Genomic DNA, 22,099 nt, shown 5'->3' with positions numbered 1-22,099 from the left:
AGGAGCCCGCCCTTCTCCCTTCCCCCTCTGTCTCTCCCCCCGCCTCCCTCCCTCCTGCTGGCGCCGCGGCTGCGGTAGGGACCTGGCCTTGGTCTCCGAGGAAGGCGGCGAGGCGGGGCCGGAGCCTCGGGGCGGGGCTGGGGGCAGGGCCAGGAGCAAGAGGGACGCGGACTGCAGCCTAAGGGGCACCGGGAGTTATGGGTAGGGGCGGGGCGGGGCTGGAAGAGAATAAACCAATCTACGGGGCGGGGTTTGCGGGGAGTGGGCGGGGCCATCTGTAAAGCAGGCCCCAGTAAGGAGAATAGGGACTGAACCGGGGGTGAGGGGTGGGACTAAACAGAAGAGGGGACCTCAGAAAAGAAAGGGCGGGGCTTTGGATGGGCCTGGAACTTGGAGCTGGGCTGGGGAGAGGATAGAGCTGGGAAAAGACAGGCGAGGCTGAAGGGAAAAGGCGGGGCTTGGAAAAGGTAAAAGGGCAGGGCTGGAGGAAAGATGTGGATCTGAAAGTAGCGGCCTGATTGGGGGCGGTGCAAAGTGCTGGTTGGGTGTAAAACGGCCTGCGTAAGTAAATAAGATTCAGATGCAGGACGGAACTTTGTAGGTAGGCGGGGAAAGGCTTCATGATGTCAAAACAGCTACTTTTAATGTGACTGGGTCACTTATAGCCATGTGAACTTGGGCAATTTGTTAAATTCTTCCTACCTCGTATTACTTATTTGTAAACCTGAGCTCGACAACTCTATTGTCAGCTTTGGTGGGCTTTTGAGAATTTGGGTGCCAAGAAGAGTCTACTTGTAAAACAGTACTTGTTGCTTAGCCTGTCCAGTTTTGCCATCAATGGGGAGCGTGAAAGGGTCTGCCAGGGTTCTGGGGCAAAGCCTAAAACATCTGGAAACTTCTAATTTATCTTAGTATAAACCTTGCATTCAACCCACTATAAAGTATATGTTTTCATATACAATGTCTTCCCCTAAACATCCTAATAAAATTGACACTCCAGGAAGAGGTTTGCTGTTATTAACATCTTGGCATCTGGAGCCAAACTGTTGCGTTCTGTTCAATAAGTGACTTAACCTCTCTGAGCCTCAGATTCTTCATGTGCGAAAGATAAAACAGTGCTTATCTCACAGGATTGCTGTGAGGATTAAATAGGATGATGCATGTAAATTACTTATCAATGTCTGATATGTAGTGAATACTCAAAGAAAAAAAAATGGGACTTCCCTGGTGGCTCAGACAGTAAAGCGCCTGCCTACAGTGTGGGAGACCTGGGTTCGACCCCTGGGTCAGGAAGATCCTCTGGAGAAGGAAATGGCAACCCACTCCAGTACTCTTGCCTGGAAAATCCCATGGACAGAGGAGCGTAGTAGGCTACAGTCCATGGGGTCGCAAAGAGTCGGACACTGCTGAGTGACTTCACTTCACTCAAAGAAAATATCAGCTTTTAAAATTATCCTCACTCAAAAAAACTTGAACTAGACGGATTAGAGCAGATTTATACAGAATCATCTTAAAGCTGACCCCTTTTGAGGTCAAGAATCCCTTTTAGAATCTGATAAAAGCTATGGGCCTCTCTCCTCAGGAAAAATGTACACACATAAAGATTCACTTGTTTCTTAATGTATTTGAAGAATATCTGAAGAAGGATTAGATGGATGTGTGTTAGGTTGGGGATGATCCCTAGCTGAAGCTGTCCTTGCTCCATCTTTTTCTTCGTGTGTCCCAGACCCTGGGCGTCCCAGCCTCCCTCCCCAAGACCCATGAGACAGAAGTGGAGTAAAGATCGGCTTTATTATTGGCAAGAAGGCAGGGAGGTGGTGACAGTGCCAGGCTCTTCTGTGGGTGATGGGGCAGAGGGCTCGACCAGCCAATACTGATCCTCTAAGCTGCCCTCCCAATGAAGTCCAAGGTTCCAGGTGCCTCTGATTTTGAGCAGAAGCAATGGGTGGGCAGGCGGGCAGACTGCTGGGCATTGGTTAGGTGGGCTATTCAGGGATGCTTTGGAGCTGGCATTGGGCTGGGGGTGGCAGGGGTTGGTGGGCGAGGCTGGATGTCTCTGGTGCGCATATAGGACAGTAGCTGCTCTGGGATCTCCGCCAGCACATCCTTGGCAAGTCGGGCCATGCTCAGCACCTGGTTCCCCGACCGGTCGACATAGTCTCGGAATGGGACGAACTGTGACAGGCACGATCAGATGTGGGTGGCCAGGAGAGAGAGGACTGGGGAAGGTGGCAGGACGGAGGCTTCCTCTTTGACCCCTAACATCACTAAGTATCACTCTCTTTCCCACCTTATCTAAATTTCTACATTTGCTTTTTCCCCACCCACTTTTTTTTCCACCTTCTATTCACCCTCAAACCACTCTAATCTGGCTTCATGCAGTCTACTGAAACTGCTCTTGCTAATCAAGTCAACAGCACCATGTTCCCCAATCAGTCCAGCAGGCAATGATTGTCATGCATCTTGCTGACTCCCCTTGAGCTTTCCATTACATTTCACCATGATCTTCCTGAACACTTCCTACTCTTGACACATTACATTCTTCTAGATTTTCTCTACCTTTCTGGATGCCTTCCTGCACCAACCCCAATGCTCTAGGTCTGCCTAATCCCTAAATCTGATGCCTTTTCTTTCTCAATTCTCTTCCTGGGTGATTTCATACACTTTCAACACATTTACAAACTGTTCCCTGGATTAAGATGTACAAACTTAATATAGACAAAATAAATAAGCAACAAGGATAAACTGTATAACAGGGTATTGTAACTTTTATCTTGTAATAACTTTAAGTGGAGTATAAACTAAAAGCACTGAATTACTATTCTGCATACCTGAAATTAACACTGTATTGTAAATCGACTGTACTTCAATCAAAAAAAAAAAAACACACAACCCTGTTCCCTAATAACTCCTACATTTATACATCCATCCCTACCTTCTTTTCTTTAAGGCCCAGAGTCACAGCTTGGTTGCCCGTATCACATCCCCTTTCGTTCGTCTTAGATAACTCAAGCCCAATGTGTTTACAGCTGAATTCTAGGCTTTTCTGCCAAATCTGCCCCTCCTCCAGCCTTTCCTTTCCCAGCAAGTGAGACTATCACTCACCCAGGGGCTCAGTCTAGGAAACTAAGAATCATTCTTGAAGCCGCCCTGACTCCCTATCACCATTTAATCAAGTAGTCAATTCTCATACACTTTTTCTTAAATTATCTTTTGAACCTGTTTCTCCTCTCCATCCTCACCACTCCTATTCCCATCCAAATCCCTGGACTACTTCGAAGGCTTCCTCACTAACAGAGCTCCCTGCCTTCTCCCTCATCCTGCTGCAGTCCGCACTCGCAGCCTCTCTGCATGTCTCAAAATGCGAGACTGACCATCTTACTTCTCTATCTAAAATCCTTCAAGAGCTTTCTAATAATCTTAGAACAAAGACCCAAACTTCACCATGACTGGCAGGGCCTTGCCTTCCTCTTCCACTCACTGCTGTGATCCTGCCACCCGGGCCTCTTGCCTTCTCCATGATTGGGCCAGCTATTTTGAACCTAAGGGCCTTCTCACCTGCTGCTTCTCTGCCTGTTATGCTTATACCTTGCTTTAGATTTCAGTTTCAATGTCATTTCCTCGTAGTAGCCTTCTCTGACAATCCTGCCTAATCAGATCCCAGTTACAGACTCTCACTGTGGCATTTGCTGTCCCTCTGGAGCACTTAGCATAATCTAATGAACTGTGCCATTATTATTGGCAGCCTCCACTAGAGGGCAGGTGCCTTGGGGATCTCTTACACTATGAATCCGCCATGGCTGCAGCAACCTGCCTGTTTCTCAAAAAGAATTTGTTGAATGAATGTAGGAAGGCTGAAAGAGTGAAGGGAAGAAAGGTAAGTGATTAAGAAGGCAGTAAAGGGACTTCCCTGGTGGTCCAGTGGTTAAGAATCCACCTGCCAATGCAGGGGACACAGGTTCAATCCCTGGTCCAGGAAGATCCCACATGCCCTGAGGCACCTAAGACCTTGCGTCACAACTACTGAGCCCACAGTCTAGAGGCCACGGGTCACAGAGCCCGACCTCCACAAGAGAAGCTCACACACCTCAACTAGAGAGTAGCCTCTGCTCGCATAAATTTGAGAAAGCCCCACATGCAGCAATGAAGACCCAGCAGAGCCAATAAGTAAATAAAAATTGAAAAAAAATAAAAGGAAGGCAGTAAAGGGGAATGGCTGCTAACTTAGCCCCTCCTTCCCACCATGCCTTTGACACCATGACTTCCTTTTGACCTCATGACATCAGGTCTACCTGAACGATGTCGCGCTCAGCATAGCGTCCCCGAGAGGACACGCGCACATCATCACCGTCCAGCTCTTCCATAGCTGCAGAAAAGACACCCCTCAGCTGATTGGCCTTTCCCACAACAACCCATGCTGCCCTCTGCCTCTTCGCTCCCCTTTGGAGTCATCAAGAGACTGGTTGTATCAAAGTCCTACAAATATTAAGCATTGTAATGGAGTTATTATTATTCCCTCCCACGCATTCCATCATCCTAGGAAGCCCAGGAGGGAATTATTTGTATCAACAACCTCAGTTATAATGAGGAAGTGGTTCAGAGAAGGTCTGACTTGGCCAAGGTCTGACACAGGCATCCATCTTATCTTCTCTAGGAGACAGGCCTGGGTTCCCAGATCCTTCTCTGTTTTCCCCAGTTCTTGGTCCCACTCATGAAAACTCCCCATCTTACTCACCTTCAAACATGGCTGGTCCCACACCGACAATAATGATAGACATGGGCAGTGATGAGGCCTGTCAGGGGAAAGAGGGCAAATGGTTGGGGTGAGCAGCCATAGCAAGGGAAGTGACTGTTGGGGGACAATTCTCTCTGTGTATAATATTTTGGCACATCTTACAAGCAGAGGCACTGATTTTTCTTTGTGCCAGACTATCTTTTCAAGTATGTCTGCATATGTAACAGCCTTGAAAGATACAGGGTCTTCCTATACAGCAAAGGGCAGGTTTGTTTACTGTCTAGTATGATAAAATGTCTCATGCTGGAACAAAGGGCACGCATGCTTATTGCCCACGATAAAAGGCTCAGGTTTTCTACACTCAGGGTTTGTGTTCTATAATATAACCCACTGGTCATCTGGCCCTTGGCACATTATCTTCTGGGAAGTGGGACTTAGTGAATCAGAGCCAATGCTGATAGTTGAGCTGTTGCTATTGCTGGGAATAGTGGCACGTGGAATCTTAATTCCTCGACCAGGGATTGAACTCATGCCCCTTGCAGTGGAAGTGTTAAGTCTTAACCGCTGGACTACCAGGGAAGTCCCACACAGCTTTGCTTTTGATCCAGAAGTCTTGTGTCCACTGCGAGCATCCATGAAATTGGCAGCCTGACTTGTTAGCTCAACCCCTGGACAGTTATTAACAGTGACCTCTTCCTGCCAAACCCTCCTCAGACTTACACTGACAATGGCCTCCTTTGTCTGTGTCATGTCAGAGATGACCCCATCAGTGATGATGAGCAGAACATAGTACTGGGAACCATCAGAGATCTTGGCTGCAGCCCTGGGGAAGAAACTAAGATCAGAATTCAGCTGAAAGCCCAGAGAGTCCAAAGGAATGTCTATCCCTAAAACTTCCACAGCCGGCCCTGTAAGCAGAGGACAAGCACTGGGGCTTCGGAAGCTCATGCTCCCTCCCCAGAGCTGGCTGCCTGCCCCTCCTACCGTCCCTCCAGTGACACTCACAGAGCATTTACTATGGTAGCTACTGTGTTAGGCATTGTGAGAAAGCAAGAGTCCCCCCAGTCCTCTTGAGAGTGGACACTGAACCAAGAATCACAGAAATAGCTATAGGATAGCATTTGTGAGGAGAGCGTCTAAGGGATCGTGCCATGGCCCAGGTCAATGAAGACTTCTTTAAGGAAACAATGTTTGAGGATGAAGGAGAAGAGGAGGGAGAGGAGGCTAAGTGATGGGGAGGGGGAGGTCATTCCAGACAGAAGGAACAGCATGGACAAAGTCCCTGTAATGAGACTGGAGGAAATCTACCCTGTTTGGAGACCAGAAGGTGAGGGGAGCAGCATGGACCATAGGATCGAAATGGGGTGGGACCCAGATCACCCAGGACTTTGTTGGCCCTAGAATGATCTTGGTGTTTATACAAGAACAAGACCAAAGACTGAAGGCCTTCTTTCTCCCCTCTCTTACTCATTTCTCCTCCTCCCTTCTCCCTTCTGCTCATCACATTCCATTGCCTAGGCTTCTGGGTCCTCAGCCAGTCTAACAGCTGCTCCCAGAGTCTTTTTCCTTCTCTCACTACCAGTCTTTGACTCCCAAGATTTTTTTATCTGAAATGAGTTCAGAAGTCATTGAGTCCAGTCCCCTTATTTTATACATAAGAGAAACAAGACCTCAGACAGCACAAAGGCCATGGCAGACTTGGTCTCTGGACTTCCAGTCTCAAACCCTGTGAGGGTTGGAAAGGATGGAGCTGTACTATCCAGTAAGGCAGTCCCCAGGTCCTACAGAAATTTATATAAATTAAGTTAAATAAAATTATCTCAGTTCCTTGTTCACCCTAGCAACACTCCAGGTGCTCACTATCTGTATGTGGCTGGGAGCTACCCTACAGGATATCACAAGATCAGAACATCTCCATCATTGCATCCATCACTGCAGAGAGTTCTATCAGACAATGCTGATATCTAAGCTTGATATAAAAAATCCAGAGGAAAGCACAGTGAGAGTGGAGAATTCGAACAGCTACAGTTCATTTTGCCCAGGGCCCAGGGTGGGAGTGGGCCATGATCCTCCCTAGCAGCCTTTGCTCTTTTCTGGCTGCAGCCTCTTCATAGGCTTGGGCTGGCACCGTTTCCTGTCACTCACTCATTCTGCATATAATCACTGCATACCTGCTGTGGGTCAGGCACCAAGGTTGGTGCTGAGCCTGCAGCAGAGAATCGGATGTTGTCCTGATGGATGCTTACAGCACGATGATGCAGTGAGGCAAGGGCTTTGACGACATGACATCTAACCTAAGACCTGAAAACTGAGTAGGAGTTAGCCAGGAGGAGCTGGAGGTAGAGGTGGGGTCGGGGGAGGACGGGAGGGTAAAGGGAAGATGATCCAGAGAGAAGGAATGGCATGTGCAAACCAAGAGAGAGCATGTTCTAGGAGATGCAGGCAGGACTACAGAAGAGAGAGGAGGTCAGAGCAATGGGTAAGGGCCCCTTCAGAAAGGGATTTGTGAGCAGGAGCATTGAGGGGTAGGGAAGGGTTTGGGGACTTGGGAGGCACATCGTGGCTCCCTGCAGAAGCCTGGCAATCCCAAGGCCATTTAGACCTGGAGCGGGGTTACAGGCTGGGGAAAGCCAATCTGCGCCCCACTTGGCTGTGGGGTGGCAGACAACGAAGAGGCATCTGTGGTCATCAGAATCATGGCTGCACACTTGACATACGTGATCTGATTGAATCCTCACTACCATTCTATGAGGTGAGCACATTTGTTATTCCAAAGTGAAGTTTACAGGTGTGAGTAACAACATTCCAAAGGGGTGGTGAAGCTGGGGCCCCAGTCCACACTTGACCAACTAAGCCTAAAGCCTGAGCTCTCGATGCCTCTAGGCTTCATTCCCGTCTGCTCTTTGGCTCCTCCTCCATGCACGCTGCACATTCTGATCTAGGTGCACGGCTTACTGTCTACCGAGCTTGCCCCTTCATGCCTCTGTGCTCTTCACATGCAGCTCCTGCTGCCAGGCCTGCTCCGCACATCTTCCTCTGATAAAAGTCCAGCTCGCCCTCTGCACCCAACCAAGCAGTCAGGTCCCTCCACAACTAGGCTGTCTTGGGTCTCTTGGATGCCACCCACCAAGATGGATTGTCTGCCCTTCATGGGTCCTTACACCCATGAGTGTACCAACATGGATGCCAAGGGGAACCCAAGGTTACAGGATACTTGAAGCACCCATTACACTACATGATCTGGTGGATAAAGCTAGATGACTCTAAGTATACTTAAAACACACCTCCCCACACCTTAAATTATAGCAAATATGGACACAATGTCAGAAGCATGTAAAATTTGCATGAATTGTTAAGATAAAATATGGGGATTTCAAAGACATTTTCAGGTTGGCTGCTTTCAACTGGGCCCCCAGTTTCCCCTAGGGGAAGCAGTTGTTTGCCTTTGCCAACAGGCGACTTGCTGGAAAAGTTTGGGAAGCTCTGGCCTGTAGAAGGTAATGATTTATTTATATTTCTGTCTCCTGCGCCAAGGCGGGAGATCTCAAAGGCAGAGACTAGATCTGATTCATCTGAGTCTCCAGTGTCCCAGCAGATATCTGAGCACACACAGATGCCCTTTGAATAGTAATAGTGATAATAATAGTAACAGTAATAGCTTACACCCATAGCACTTACCATGAATATTAAGTTAGTCCTCACAACAGCCCTATGATGTAGCTACTATTATCCTCATTTACAGTTGAGGAAACAGACACAGAGAGGTTAAGAGTCTTGCCCAAAGTGACACAGCTATAAGTAGTAGATTGGGTGTATTAACTTAGTCTAGCTCTACAGCCCACATTCATGCTACATTTTGCTTTATGGAATGTTCATTGAATCAGGAAATGAATGAGTGAATCAGCTAATTTGCCCAAGATAATATTTAAGTCTGTTTAATATCAATAACAAAAGAAAATGTGTTCAGGTTCCATTATTAAGTGAAAAGATCAGTAGTGAAATGTTACATCAAATTTGACTGCCATTATGGCTACATAGGGAAAAGATTATCATTAACTATATATATGTATTATATATATATGTGTATTATATATATATATATCTTCACATTCTCATGGGCCATTTTCTGGGTCATTTCTTATTTAATTTCTTCATCCTTAAAATTTCAACAGCAATGTTACATTATTTTTGTAATTAAAGAAGCTATTATCTCATGATGAATTAGAAGATAAACTAATCTTTATTAGAGGAAAAGGGAGTCTCTGCATATATATCTCCCTGAAATCCTTCCAGTTTTATTATTTTTTGTTTGTTTGTTTCATCTTTTTACTTTCAAGTTTTCTGAGGTATTTTGTTTTACATGGGTCTCTTCTATTTAGCATATAGTATGTATGTGAAAGTCACTCAGTTGTGGCCAACTCTTTGCAACCCCATGGACTCTATAGTCCATGGAATTCTCCAGGCCAGAATACTGGAGTGGGTAGCCTTTCCCTTCTCCAGGGGATCTTCCTGACCCAAGAATCGAACCGAGGTCTCAGGTGGATTCTTTACCAACTGAGCTACCAGGGAAGCCCTTAGCATATAGTAGAATTATTATTTTTTATCCAATCAGAGAAACTTTTTAGGTGAATTTATCCAACTTAAGTTCATTGACATATGTTTGGTTTTAGTTCAGTCATTTTATTTTATTTGCATTAAAAATCATTTGATATGTAAGTTAGATTTTCTTTGCTTTGTGTTTTTATTCTGAAAATTTGGATTTACTCTTCTGTTTTTAGAAGTTACTCTTCCATTGTTAATCTACAACTTGAGCTCATTTTAATCTACCATGAGCACTGACTATGGGCCAGACACTGTGCTAAGTATTCTTAAAGTTAAGTTGCTTCAGGTCAGATGAGGTTAGTGAGTGGTGGACCTAGGGGTCACTCCCAGGTTTGATGCCAAAGCTTGTTCCTTATCCACTGTTCTATAGGTCCTTCTCTCTTCCTCAAACTTGAGGCCTGGTTTGTTGTTCCCAGGAAGTAGGGTTGGGGCAGTTCACTGACACTCTTTCTACCTTAGAATAAGGCCTGATGTAACCTCTTTATACCAGAGCTTGGCCAACACTGAAACCTTCACCCTCTCCCCAAAGCCTAAATTCACTATCCTTGGGAAGTCAGTCCCCTATCTGGTCCCCTTAATTTCCCCCAGGTGCATCCAGTTTCCTTACCTGGCCACCTGGTTGATGACAGGGGCGAAGTAGGTGGGCCCGTAGAGCTGCACTGTGCGCAGGCTCTGGAAGTAGCTCTCCAGCACACCCTCAATGCCCGCGCAGTTGGGGTCCTCATCATTGTTGTTCTGTCAGGGAAGATGCCCTGCTGGACTGATCCCAGCTCACTCTTGCCTTTCTCCACCACTCTCTTTCATACGCCCCTCCAGACTCCAGCCCAGCTCCCCTCCTTGCTCTGCCACTCTCCCCTAGATCCTGCTCTTCTGCATGTCCTTGACCCTTAGAAGAAAACCTAAGTAGAAGAAGTTTGTCAACTTGGGTGGGCCAGATTCCAGAGTGTGGGGTCTAGGCTCTGGCCCATACCGTACCAGGGGGAACTGGTGGGAGATCCGTCCCTCTGGAGGGAGCTTGGCGCCAAAGCCATAAGCTGGGAAGAGCTTGTCACTGTCGTAGTCCTGGATGATTTCTCCCACTGCCTTGAGGGCCATGGCATAGGCGCTGAGCTGATAAGGACTCATGTAGTGCAGGGAGGTGGGCTGCAGGGGATTCCCTGTAGGGAAACAGGAGCCCCACCTCAGGGTCAGCTGATGATCTCTCTACTCACCTGCCTGTCTTTGTATGCATCTATGTGCTGCCTATCCATTCATCCACTCTTAACCCATGCTGTTGTTGGCGTTTTGTCTCTAAGTCGTGTCTGACTCTTTCATGACCCCATGGACTGTAGCCCGCCAAGCTCCTCTGTCCATGGAATTCTCCAGGGAAGAACACTGGAGTGGGTCGCCATTCTCTTCTCCAGGGGATCTTCCCAACCCAGGGATCGAACCCAGGTCACCTATATTGGCAGGCAGATTCTTTACCACCGAGCCCCCAGAGAAGCCTCTTTACCCATGTATTCCTTATTATTTTACTCAGTCATCCAAATGTTCATTTTCAAACTATCCATGTATCAACCCCTATATCTATCCATCAGTTCATCCACCTGCTCATACGTCTATTCACCCTTCCACTGGCCATAAATCCATCTACCTATTCATCTCTATCCATCTGCTTCTCCATCCTCTTATCCAGCTAGCCACCCGCCTGTGCATCCAGCCAGCCAGCCTGCCATCTATCCACTTGCTTACCTGCCATTTCCCTTTCTTTCCCATCTGTCCATATAACCACATTATTTTGTCCATCTACTCATTCATTCATCCCTCTCTATCCATCCCATTCATTCACCTGTCTGTCTGTTCTCATATGGATCCATCCACCTCTCCACTCATCTATTTCCCCAATTTAAACACCTGTCCTTTTGCCCACCCACATGCCAGTTCATGCATCCACCTCTTCAGCCTATTGTACTCAGACCCATTTGTCCACTCTATTCATCTAGCTACCCACACAGTTATCCACTCATTTACATATTCATCTGTTAGTATACTTCTGTTCCCTCCCATCCATTCATTTACTCATTCACTTCTCAAGCTATCTAGAACTATTTATCCTTTCGATTTTCTTTGATCCATTTACCCACTTACCTTTCTGTACTCTCTCCCACCATTACCCCCACAACACTCCTGCCCCAGTATTAGCCTGACTGGGCCTTGCCTCAAGCCTGGGCTTCCTGCATCGGTTAACTTTTATTCCCAGGTTTTAATTCAGGCCCATCCCTAACGACTTCTTTAGAATCCCTCCATACCCTGTTCCCCCATCCATGCCTCACCATTGGAAGCTGTGAAGTCAATGGCTACTGTGAAGTTCAACTGTGTCCTGTTGGGGAAATAGATGGATTGAGAAATGAGGGACTGATACTTACTATACCAGGATTTCTCAAACGCTCATATGCATCTCAGTCACCTGGGAATTGTGTTAAAAAGCAGATTATGATCTGGATGGTCTGGGTGGAGCCTGAGATTCTACATATCTAACAAAATCCCGAGTGAGGCAAATGCTGCTGGCCCATGGAACACACTGTGGGGAGTGTGTTCCCACATGCCCCATTCATTCCTAAATGCCTACCTCATGACATAATATGCATAATTTAACCCTTACTATAGTCCTGAAGTAGCAATTAACATCTCCATTTTACATTAAAATCAGGTTTAGAGAAGAAAAGTACCTTACTCAGGTCTGCTTGCATCCACTAAACCAAAGAGAATGTCCCCTACAGCCTGCTTATCTTTTCCTTCTCTCTTGGCCTCTCCCTCTTGCCTTGCCATATCTTCTGCTGGGGCTCCAGTGAGGCTACGGGAGACCACTGGTCTGTCATCTTCCCAGCAGGGCTGGAAGCTAGGGCTGAAAGGCAGCCCTATGGAGAGAACTACGGTGGACAGCACCCTGTACTTTATAGTCTGCCAAGTGTTTTCAAGTTTGTTTTCATGATCTCATCAGATCCTGACCATTAATGAGGAGTAAAACTGAGGCTCAGAACTGGGAGAAACTCATTGCTGGACTTTCAGTCCGGAGCTTGGCTGTGACTCACCCTCCCTTGATGTAATCGACAAAAGTGAATTCAGAGTCCACAGAAAAGGAGAGCAGCGTCACCTGTGGGACAGAAGAGGCAGCCCTGCTACTTGGAAAGGAAGGTTGGGCTAGAGAAAGGGAAAGAGGCACTCGACTCCAGCCCTTGACCCACCCTGTCCAATTTCTGAAAGGGCAAAGGGGGAAGCCATCAGAAACATACTTGGATTTCCAAAAGTATATTAAATCATGAAATAAACCACCCCCCCACAGAAAAACCTGCAAAAGATTAGAGATCAAACAAATTTTCTTAGGTGAGAAGAAAAACAAGGAAAAAAAAAACGAAACAAAAGGAAAACTGAAATGGTGCCACCTTGTATCCAACATCACTATGTGCAAGTAGTCTGCACCCATAGCTCTCCCATACCCTCACCGGGTGGTCATGCTGTGTGTCCCCATTCTGGGGACAGAAACAGAAGGATCTACAGAGGGCCAGAGCTCTCGGGAGTACTCACAGTTCCCGAGTTGACGTATTTCTTCTTCTTACATTTCTTCCGAGGGTTAAGTACCTAAGTGAAGTAAGGTAGTGGTGACGGTGGGACATAGAGGAAGGGAAGCACAGGCTGAGCACACCTGGGGTGGAGGCCTGGGAAACCTGGGTGGGGCTGAGCTCTCACCTCATACACTGTGAACTGGTTCTGGGCCTTGCTCAGCTCTCGGTAGCTGGTGGTGAACTCACCGATGAAGTCGTGGCTGCAACGAGGCCAGGGGCAGGTAAGCGACTGCTGCTGGCTTGCAGCCACCCCTGAAACCAGTCTTTTACCCTCACTATCCCCTGCCTCTACTTGGTCTGCCAGGCACTGGGCCTTGGGTCAGAAGAGAGACCAACCTAAGAGGAAGAGAAGGGAAGAGACGGTGTCCCAGAGAGACACTGAGGGGGCCAGTTGTGTTCAAGGTCCTGGCATCTGTCGTCACCCTCTCTGGCTCCCAAGGCTACTCTGGGGTTCCTAGTGAGTGTGCTACATATTTCAGGGAACTGTTTGGCTTAATTCTAGGAGAGGGCAGTGCTACCTTCCATCCCGGTCCCAGTCGTACACGTCAATCTTCACCGTTCTGAAATGTTGGAGATAAACATAGGCTAGGTTTGTAGGATAAATCTGAGACACCCCCACCCATCATAGTCAAGATGATCTTGACTATACATAGATCATCCTTCCATCCATCCATTTGTCCTTCTATCAACCTTCCTCCCATCTGTCTTATCCATTCATCAGTCCATGAATGTACCCAACTATCTACTGACACTATCACTATTACTACTGCTGATGCTCTTTATTACTATTCTTTACTACTGATTTTTAAAAAATACTTTGGCTATGCTGCATGGCTTGTGGGATCTTGTTTCCTTTACCAGGAACTGAACCCAGGCCCTCAGCAGTGAAAATGCAGAGTCCTAACCACTGTACCACCAGGGAATTCCATTGCTTCCCTGATGGCTCAAAAGGTAAAGACCACATGTAATGCAAGAGATGTGTATTTGATCCCTGGGTCAGGAAGACCCCTTAGAGTAGGAGATGGCAACCCACTCCAGTATTCTTGTCTGAAAAATCCCATGGACAGAGGAGCCTGGTTGGCTATAGAGCAGAGGGTCACAGTCAGACTAAGCACACACACACGTATTCCAGGCATTGTTCTCAGCACTTTCACCGACTGATTTAACAAGCACTCTATAAAGCAGTATTAATACTATTATTACTTTTGAATAAGGAAACTGAGGCCCCAAAACCAGTAACTTGACTAAGAACCATAACAAGTAAATTGCTGAGCTGAGATTTAAACTCTGACATCCTGGTTCGCCTAAGTCATCTCAAATGGCCACTGATCTATGTGGCGGTTCATTCAACCATCCATCCTGCCATCTAGTCACCCTTTTACCCATATAAACTTACCAATCAATTACTTATTAAACTCTATCACCCATATAACTATACATCCAGCCCTTCAATGACTCACTGATACATACAAGTATCCATCTGTATCTCCACGCATCTACCCAACCAAACACTCAGCCATCTGGTATTTGTCCATCTAATCATCCATTCGTCTACATAACCATCTACTTATGGGCCCACTTACCTACCTTCATACTGCCCACTTGTGAATTCATATGGTCAGCCTGTCCATCTGCTTTACACTCACCCATCCATTCCCTCTACCACCCGTTCATCTGTCTGTCTACTAATGTACCAGTCATTCCACCTGTTTTTCAGTCACCCCTCTGCCTCTCCAAGCAACCTCCAATCTTTCATATACCCATCCAGCCTCTCAAGCATTTAGCCATCCATCCATTAATCTGCCCATCATCTACCCATCCACTGATCCACCCAGCAGTCCACTCACTCATTCATCTGCTATCCATTCATCCATTCCACCCACCAGTCTTCTTATTCACCCATCCACATACCCATCTATTCATTCCCAGTTTATCCATTCGTCTGATTATCTATCCATGTATCTGCTCATTCACTTATTCATTTGCCCTTTCATCCACTCATCCATCCACCCATCCATCTGTCCATCTACCTATTCATCCATGTGGCTATCCATATGCCTTCCCATGCACCCATATCCATGTCCAAAACTGTCTCACTGAGCAGGATCCTCCAATGCTGTTATGGCACTTCGACCTTCATTCTTCAGCCCAAGAACCCCACTCTCACACCCTTGTCCCCTTACTCCTTAGCTTATATTGATGCAGACCTGTCATAGTCTCCATTGCACAAGGCCCGCACAGGGATGCTGAAGGGCTGCCATACAGGATTCAGTGTGTTTTTCACAACCTCTGTCTTGTGGCAGATGGTGAACCTGGAGAGGACAAGAGGACTGGATCCTGCATTTGGGGTAGGACTGAGCCCAGAGACAGGGCCTGATATGCTTGGTTTAAGCACATATTGGGTGCTGCCTTAAGTGAATTCTGGGCTCAGGTCCTGATGGAGTCTAAGATGTCCCAGCCTAAGAGCCCGAATGGGCCCACAGCAATAGTGGGAGCAGTGACTCACGTGCCATCCTCATTACTCCTGTAGAACACGAGGAAGGGGTCTGATTTCCCAAAGAAGTCCTTCTTGTCCAGCTTGTTTGCACACAGCTGCATGGTGGCAATATCCTGTGGATGAAGTTGGACTATTGACACTCGAATTGCCCCCAGACAGACAGCCCACTAAAGGGAGTTTGGGGAGAGAAGAGAGCCTCCTGGGTCTAGCATGTGGCCCTTACTGACCCGACAATTGCTAAGCTCCTCTGCAGTCAGCAATATGGTCCCACACTTCTTGCCTGGTACACCCCTGGAAGCAGAAAAAGCCTCTTTGTGAGGGGGGAAGAGTAGGAAATCACGATTGGGGTGGCCAATCGGGGATTGGGTAGGCCAGGGGATTCAATCTGTCATTTACTGACTGTCCCGAGTGTTTCTATCTCTGATGGGGTAGGATCTGACTTGGACTGGGGAGGGTCTCTGGTCTGGAAGGAAGGGGTTAATTTAGCCTGTGTGGACATCTCATAATGGTAGCATGGGAAAGACAGGATTTACAATTCTGGGCAAGTTGTTTTCCCTTCCCTTGGGCCCTTGGTTTTCTCTTTATGTAATGGGAATCTTGTCTACCTCTTAGGGTTGTGAAAAGATCAGAATGAATGCATGGAATAAAAAGCAGTTGGTAAGCTTGGTAGATATGAAGGTGGTTCTGTTTCTCAAAGCAGACTCTGGTATATGCCAGGCATTGTTCTAGGTACAATTTGGCCAGTTGGCACCTTCCAGCTCTGCTAGACCCTGCCTTCAAGGAGTTTCCAGGGGCAGGTGGGACATCCAGGCCAATAGGCAAGTAGAGCGTGATGCGGTGCAACAGTCCTGAATGAGGGACAGCAATTTCTACCCAGATCTGGGGCAGAAGGACTGGTTTGTTAGGTCAAAGATGCTGTGCTTTCAGAAGATTGTGAAGAGTGAGATCTAAAAGACCAGGGCAGCCTTATCCTCTTCTGATCCAAGAAGAGACACTTGCATATGCCTGGACACCCATCCCCAACTTGCTTTGGGTCTCCAAGCAGTCAGAGGCCTTGTGGATATGGGCCTGCCAACCCTAAACTCTGGGAGAGCCAAAGTGTGACAGAGAAGAAGCTAAGTTGGGAGTATTCTCAGTTCAAGTTTTGATTGCAACTTGCCATGTGATTTTTGTCATCTTTAATATGAGAATTTGAACCATTTCATTGGCTCTTTTGATCTCTGACTCTGTGCTTTAAAAAGATAGAGAGTAATGAGTGCAGGGACTCCACCTGCATACCCAGAAGCGAGTCACTGATGCTACTGCCTTCTCACTGCTCTTTCTCTCCTTAATTTTCTCCCTCATCTCCTCACCCAGTGTGAATTCCAGCCACTCTGGACTATAATAATCATTTCCTTCCACCCTACTCCTTTCCCCTAGCCCTTCTCTCACTTCTGTCTACTTATTTGGCAGAACCACAGCCTGAGTTAAATCCAATTCTCTGCCTAACCCATACCACACCTGTGCAACTGGATATGGCCAGAGGAAAACCCACACTCATGCTAATTGGTTTCATTTTAGATGTGTGACCACAAACCTCAAGAAGGTCCTTAATCATACTGTGCATTGAGTCCCTTCACTCTCCAGTGCTGTATGTGAGATGGCACTTGTACTCCTCCTCCTCTCTCCTCAGCCCAAAAAGCCTCCTCCTCCGTCCTCACTCTCAGCCAATGACCTTGTTTCCTATTTCACTGACAAAGCTGAAGCAACCAGAAGACACTGTCCGCAGACCCACCACACACCTACCCTGCCTCCAGTATCTTCTCCCACACGAGGCCTTCCTACCGTTGCTATAAATGACTACCATGTGCCTATTTATCCCTCCCGTGTGCTACATTCCACACCCTCCCTCTTGCCTGTACAGAGACATCGCTCCAGCAACTGTCCCCCACTTCTTTTTGATCATGCCATGAGGCATGTGGGATCTTAGTTCCCTGATCAGGGATTGAACCCACACTCTGTGCACTGGAAACATAGAGTCTTAACCACTGGACCACCAGAGTTCTTTCCCTCTTTGTATTATGTCATATTTTCAGATTCTACTAGATCATTCCCATTAGCATACAAATGTGATATAATTTTTTTCAGGTTAAAATATTACAAACCTCTTCTTGATCTCACTTCTCTCTCCAGCCACCCCTCCTTTTCTCTTCTCCTCTTTGCAGGAAAATTCCTTGAAAGATTCCTAATTCCCATTTCTCTCTTCCATTCTCTTCTAAATCTCCCAACCAGGCTGTTATCCAAACCTCTTCTTCAAAACTCTGACAAGCAGAGTCCCCAGCGACTGACATCTTGCTAAACCCAATATCCAGCTCCCAACCCTCCCCTTCCTTGACTGCAGCAGCATTTGACATGATCAGCCACTCTCTTGTCATTGATGCATGTCTTTTGCTACCAGGACAGCACCACCCACTCTCGGTTATCCCCCCATTTCATTAATGCTCCTTCTCAGTCTCCCTTCCTAGCTCCAACTCATGGAGTTTTGGTCTTTCATCTTCTCTCTCTCTCCTCAGTCCCTTAGTGATCTCATCTAATCTCATGTCCTTAAAGAGCATGGAAGATTTATGTTTCTTATTGCCTATTTGACACATCTACTTGTCTAATAAAAATTTATGAAATTCAATACGTCATACTGAACTCCTCATTGACTTCCTCCCACAACTTACTCGTCCCTCACCTAAAAAAAAAATCATCTCTATGGCAACTCCATCTTTCCACTTGTTCAGGCCAAAGGCCTTGGTGTCATCCTTGACTCCTCTTATTCGCTCATGTCCATATTCAGTCTGACAGGAATCTGCTGCTCCATCTTCAATTTATATCCAGAATCTAACTGATTCTCCCCTCCTTCACTGCTGGCACCATGGATTACTTCTACTTTTGCCCACCCAAGATGTAGTCTCAACCGAGCAGCATCCTTTGAAAGCAAGTTAGAGCATTCATCTGCTCAGAACCCTCCACTGACTCCCAACTCAGAGTAAAAACTAAAGTCCTCACAGTGGCTCCCGGGCCCTAACCGTGAATCCACCAAGGTCACCTCCTCCTTTCTCCCCGCTGCTCACCCAATTCCACCCACACTGGCCTCCGTGATGCTCTTTGAACACATCAGACTTCTGCACAGGCAGTTTCCTCTGCTGGAACATTCCTCCTCCAGATATCAGCACAGCTCACTCCCTTACTTTCTTCAGATTATTGCTCCGAAGTTACCTCTCCATGAGGCCTCCTCAACCCTTCTGTAGAATACTGCTACACCCATCACCCTGCATTTCTGGTCACTCTAATTCTGTTCTACTTTCATAGCACAGCACTTCATGTCTTCTAGCACATTATGTAATTTACTTATTTATTATTTCAGTTTTGTACTATTTCTCTCCCTCTTCTGTTACATAAGCTCCCTGAGGGCAGGAGCCTTTGTTTCGTTCACCACTGCAACCCAAGCCATTTGAACAGTGGCTTACATAGAGTATATGCCCAGTAGTGTTTGTGGAATGGATAAATCCTTGGTACCCAGCCCAGGGTATAGCATACAAAATGTACTAATAAATATTTAGTGAGTGAATGTAATGTAAATTCCAGAGAACTTGATTTAGTGAGGAACACTTGGAAGTGGACCTTAAAGGTTGAATCAGATTCAGAAAAAGAGTGAGGATAGAGAGTGAGAGAGAGAGAAGATAAGTCAGGGCTGAGAGTGACTTGAGCAAAGCCCTGAAAATTGAATTTTCCCAGGAGGTGATGGGAGCCATTGAAGGCACCTGACCAGGGGAATCCCAGCCTCCAACGATACAGAGTCAGCTGCATCTTTAGGAGAATTCGGAGGCCCGCCCCCGCCCCCCATTCCCCTTCAGGTTCAGCTCACGTGAGGGGCCTCTCAACTCGGCTGCCCTGGCCTCCGATCACCTCTCCCAGGGCCAGGAACGCTTGGCCCAGGAAATCCTGCACAGGGATACAGAGTCAGCAAGGACAGGAGCGACTGGTGGTGCAGAGTCCCAGCCCAGCCCTGGTGATGCTGCTGCACTAACCACTGCGACTGGAGGCAGTGGAACCACCCAGCCAGGGCTTTAGAGGAGGGACGGGGTCCCCAGACAAGCCGCCCTTCTTGGTCCTGACATCTGGTGCCCACTTCCTCTACCCTGCCAAGATACCATCCCACCCCTCACCTTTCACACACCACACACGCTGACCCCGCCCAGCCCCATTCAGCCTCACCTTCTGAGGGTCCCAGCAGCAGTCGAGAAGGAAGAGTAGCAGTGAGTAAGAGGCACAGGCGGGAAACCGAGGCAGGAACAGGAGAGGAGGGCAGGGAGGGCAGGTTCGGGGCAGAAGAAGGTCGAGTCGGGTTTGAGGGGTAGGAGGGTTCTAAGGAGGGTCCTTTAACACACAGTGAGCGCCGCCTGTGTGCCCAGCCTGCCCGTGAGGGAACGGTCGCTCACCGGTTTGGAGATGTTGGTTTTGGAGTCGACGTTGTACCTGGGAAGAGAGTGGGACCAACATGGGGCGGGGATGGTGGGAGAGAGCCTGGAAAAGGGGTCCGGATTTTGAGTCCAGGTTAAAATTGTGGGTGGAGGGCGGGGCAGTCTTGTACCGGAATTCAACCTGGACCTCTGGGCAGGAGTCGGGGTCAGAAGGAGTCAGACCTGGGCAAGGTCAAGTCCGGGGCCTGCTGGGGGTAGGGTCACCTCAGAGGTGGGACTTAGAAAGGGGCGGAGCCAATTAAGGAGAAGGGTTGTCAGCAGGACTAGGCCTGGGGAGTGGCCAACCTAGACTTGGGGGCGGCGCTAAGCCTAGAGAGGAGTCCTTCAAAGTGCCACCGAACTGGGCCTGGGGGTGGAGCCAGGTCGGGGGCCCGCTGGGGGGCGGATCCAGGTTGGGGGAGGTCTAAGCCAGGTTTCTGGGCGGGGCTCACACATCGAAGCGCAGATTTTGCTTTTCCTCAAAGAAGTAGTCGAGGACGAATTTGCGCACGAAGTCTGGGTTCAGTGTGTTGTCGATCACCTCGGTCCGTCCGAACTAAACGGGGAGTGGACAATCAGCACGGGCCTGCTAAAGGGGGCAGGTGCTTCCCAGGCACGGCGATGGACTGGGTGAGGGTTCCAGGACTTACCTCCCGCCACTCCTGGCTGGCCCGGCTCTGCGTGTAAAGCACCACCACTGCAGGCGGGAGCGGGGGCGGGGAGGGAAGGCCGTCAGGTCGGCCCGCCCCCCCCCCCCCCCGCCTCCCCTTGCCCCTCAGGTGCTCTCAGACTCCAAGTTCCCACCCTCCCGACCCTGGTGCCGCCTACTGGGGTCGGACTTGGAGAAGGTGTCGAGGTCCAGCAGGTTGCTAGAGAGAGACAAACAGACGGACAGCGAGTGGATCATTCTGGAGCCCACTGCCCGTACCCTACCCAGAGGTGGGCACCTAGGGAGGCACGGGGTTCAGATCACACCTCCCTCCCCCGTAACTACACCCTCCTGGGGGCCCGCGTTATCAGCACCCTGGACAACACCGGAAATCTCAGCCCAAGAGCTGTTTCTCTGCGGACTGAACGCGTCCAGACTGCCTCCAAGGGCCCAGGAAAGAGGGTAACCCCCTAGAACTTTACCCTCCTGGGGTGCAGATCCTACTGGATCCCCGCGACCCATCCCTTCAAGCTGCAGGCTGAGCCCTCTTTTGTGGTTGGGGCTATTCAAGGAAACCCCCTCCCCGCGTCCGCTAGCAACTCCCCTGAGTCTGCATCCACGATTTTCCCCGACCCCGATGCTTCTTCTCCTGGGGTCTACCCCCTGCTCGCGCTGAGCCCCTGAGCTGGGTGGTGCTGGGGCAATGCCTAAGCCCTCCCCGGTACGGCCCACTCACCGACAGGACACGGTAATTTCAATCTTGGTGGCCGGGACGCTGCGCTCGGAGGCTCCGCTGAAAGACATGGCTGGTCGGGTGGCCGGAGCTGCGGGAGGCTGCGAGACGGGGTCTGCTAGGGGCGGCGGCGGCGGCGGCGGCGGCACGGCGGCGGGGCCGGCCCATGTGCCGCCGCGGCGGTGGCGGCGGAGGCTGCGCTCCCTCCAGCCCTGCGTGCGCTCTGGCTGCTCGCGCCTTCACTGTGGCCAACCGCGCAGCGGCTCCAGATGGCAATGCAGCCCCGCCCGGCCCCGCGGGGGGCCCCCACCCCATTGGAGCAGCCTCCAGTAGGCCAGGAACCTTACACAGATCCGAACTCCAGCTCACTAGGTGGGAGAGTCCTCCCAGTGCATCTCCCCGAGGAGAGAGCCAGGCCTGCCCCTAAGAGCTGTCCAGGATGCTGACCAGCCCCGGATACCTAGTGGGCACTGGGGTAGACTGCTCTTCCTGAGCTGCACCCTCAACAATCTGCTTCTTCCTCTTGCAACTCCCGCCCTTCCTCAGTCCCTGAATAGGAGTAGTTACACATTTGCTCTCATTAGCTGTGTGACCTTGGGCAAGTTACTCAACATCTCATTGGCTCAGTCAGTTCACTGGTAAGAATGGCCATAATAGCTCAGACTTGGGGTGTTGTAAAATTTCATCAAGATAACCTACAAACAGGATTTAACATAGGGGATTACACACAGTAAATACTCAAAAAAGTGTTCATTGGTATTATTTCCCTCTTCTGGGCATTCACACTAATGACC

At 48.7% G+C, this 22,099-nt stretch overlaps 1 protein-coding gene across 7 annotated transcripts; it reads right to left on the bottom strand.

Moving 5' to 3' along the window:
- Positions 1-1,772: 1,772 nt before the first annotated feature.
- Positions 1,773-21,546, bottom strand: CPNE9 (copine family member 9). 7 transcript variants are annotated; one of them, XM_040246110.1, is made up of 21 exons: positions 21,309-21,546; positions 20,752-20,792; positions 20,574-20,620; positions 20,376-20,479; positions 19,903-19,939; positions 19,679-19,681; positions 19,329-19,405; positions 15,664-15,727; positions 15,446-15,549; positions 15,147-15,251; positions 13,458-13,499; positions 13,064-13,139; positions 12,902-12,955; positions 12,409-12,470; positions 11,650-11,696; positions 10,313-10,494; positions 9,945-10,072; positions 5,456-5,570; positions 4,736-4,793; positions 4,293-4,366; positions 1,773-2,175 (listed from the first exon to the last, which is right to left on the bottom strand). In XM_040246110.1, the coding sequence occupies exons 1-21, from the start codon at positions 21,374-21,376 to the stop codon at positions 1,990-1,992; spliced, it is 1,674 nt and encodes a 557-aa protein (XP_040102044.1). In that variant the 5' UTR covers positions 21,377-21,546; the 3' UTR covers positions 1,773-1,989. The 7 variants fall into 7 exon arrangements, with proteins under 7 accessions (XP_040102044.1, XP_040102045.1, XP_040102041.1 ...); XM_040246111.1 differs by having other exon boundaries at positions 5,456-5,558; XM_040246107.1 differs by lacking the exon at positions 4,293-4,366.
- Positions 21,547-22,099: the final 553 nt, after the last annotated feature.

The sequence above is a fragment of the Oryx dammah genome, unplaced genomic scaffold, assembly GCF_014754425.2.
Source record: "Oryx dammah isolate SB20612 unplaced genomic scaffold, SCBI_Odam_1.1 HiC_scaffold_9, whole genome shotgun sequence".
Taxonomy (NCBI): domain Eukaryota; kingdom Metazoa; phylum Chordata; class Mammalia; order Artiodactyla; family Bovidae; genus Oryx; species Oryx dammah.
The sequence above is the reverse complement of the archived record's forward strand: the minus strand, read 5'-3'. Positions and strand labels throughout refer to the sequence as shown.

Coding starts and splice junctions, on each gene's coding strand:
- CPNE9 (XM_040246107.1), bottom strand. CDS start 21,376: ATGTCTTTCAGCGGAGCCTCCGAGCGCAGCGTCCCGGCCACCAAGATT. Junction 19,940..20,375: donor CAAAATCTGCGCTTCGATGT/GTGAGCCCCGCC, acceptor CTCTCTTCCCAG/GTACAACGTCGACTCCAAAA. Junction 13,500..15,146: donor TGCAATGGAGACTATGACAG/GTCTGCATCAAT, acceptor CCAACATTTCAG/AACGGTGAAGATTGACGTGT.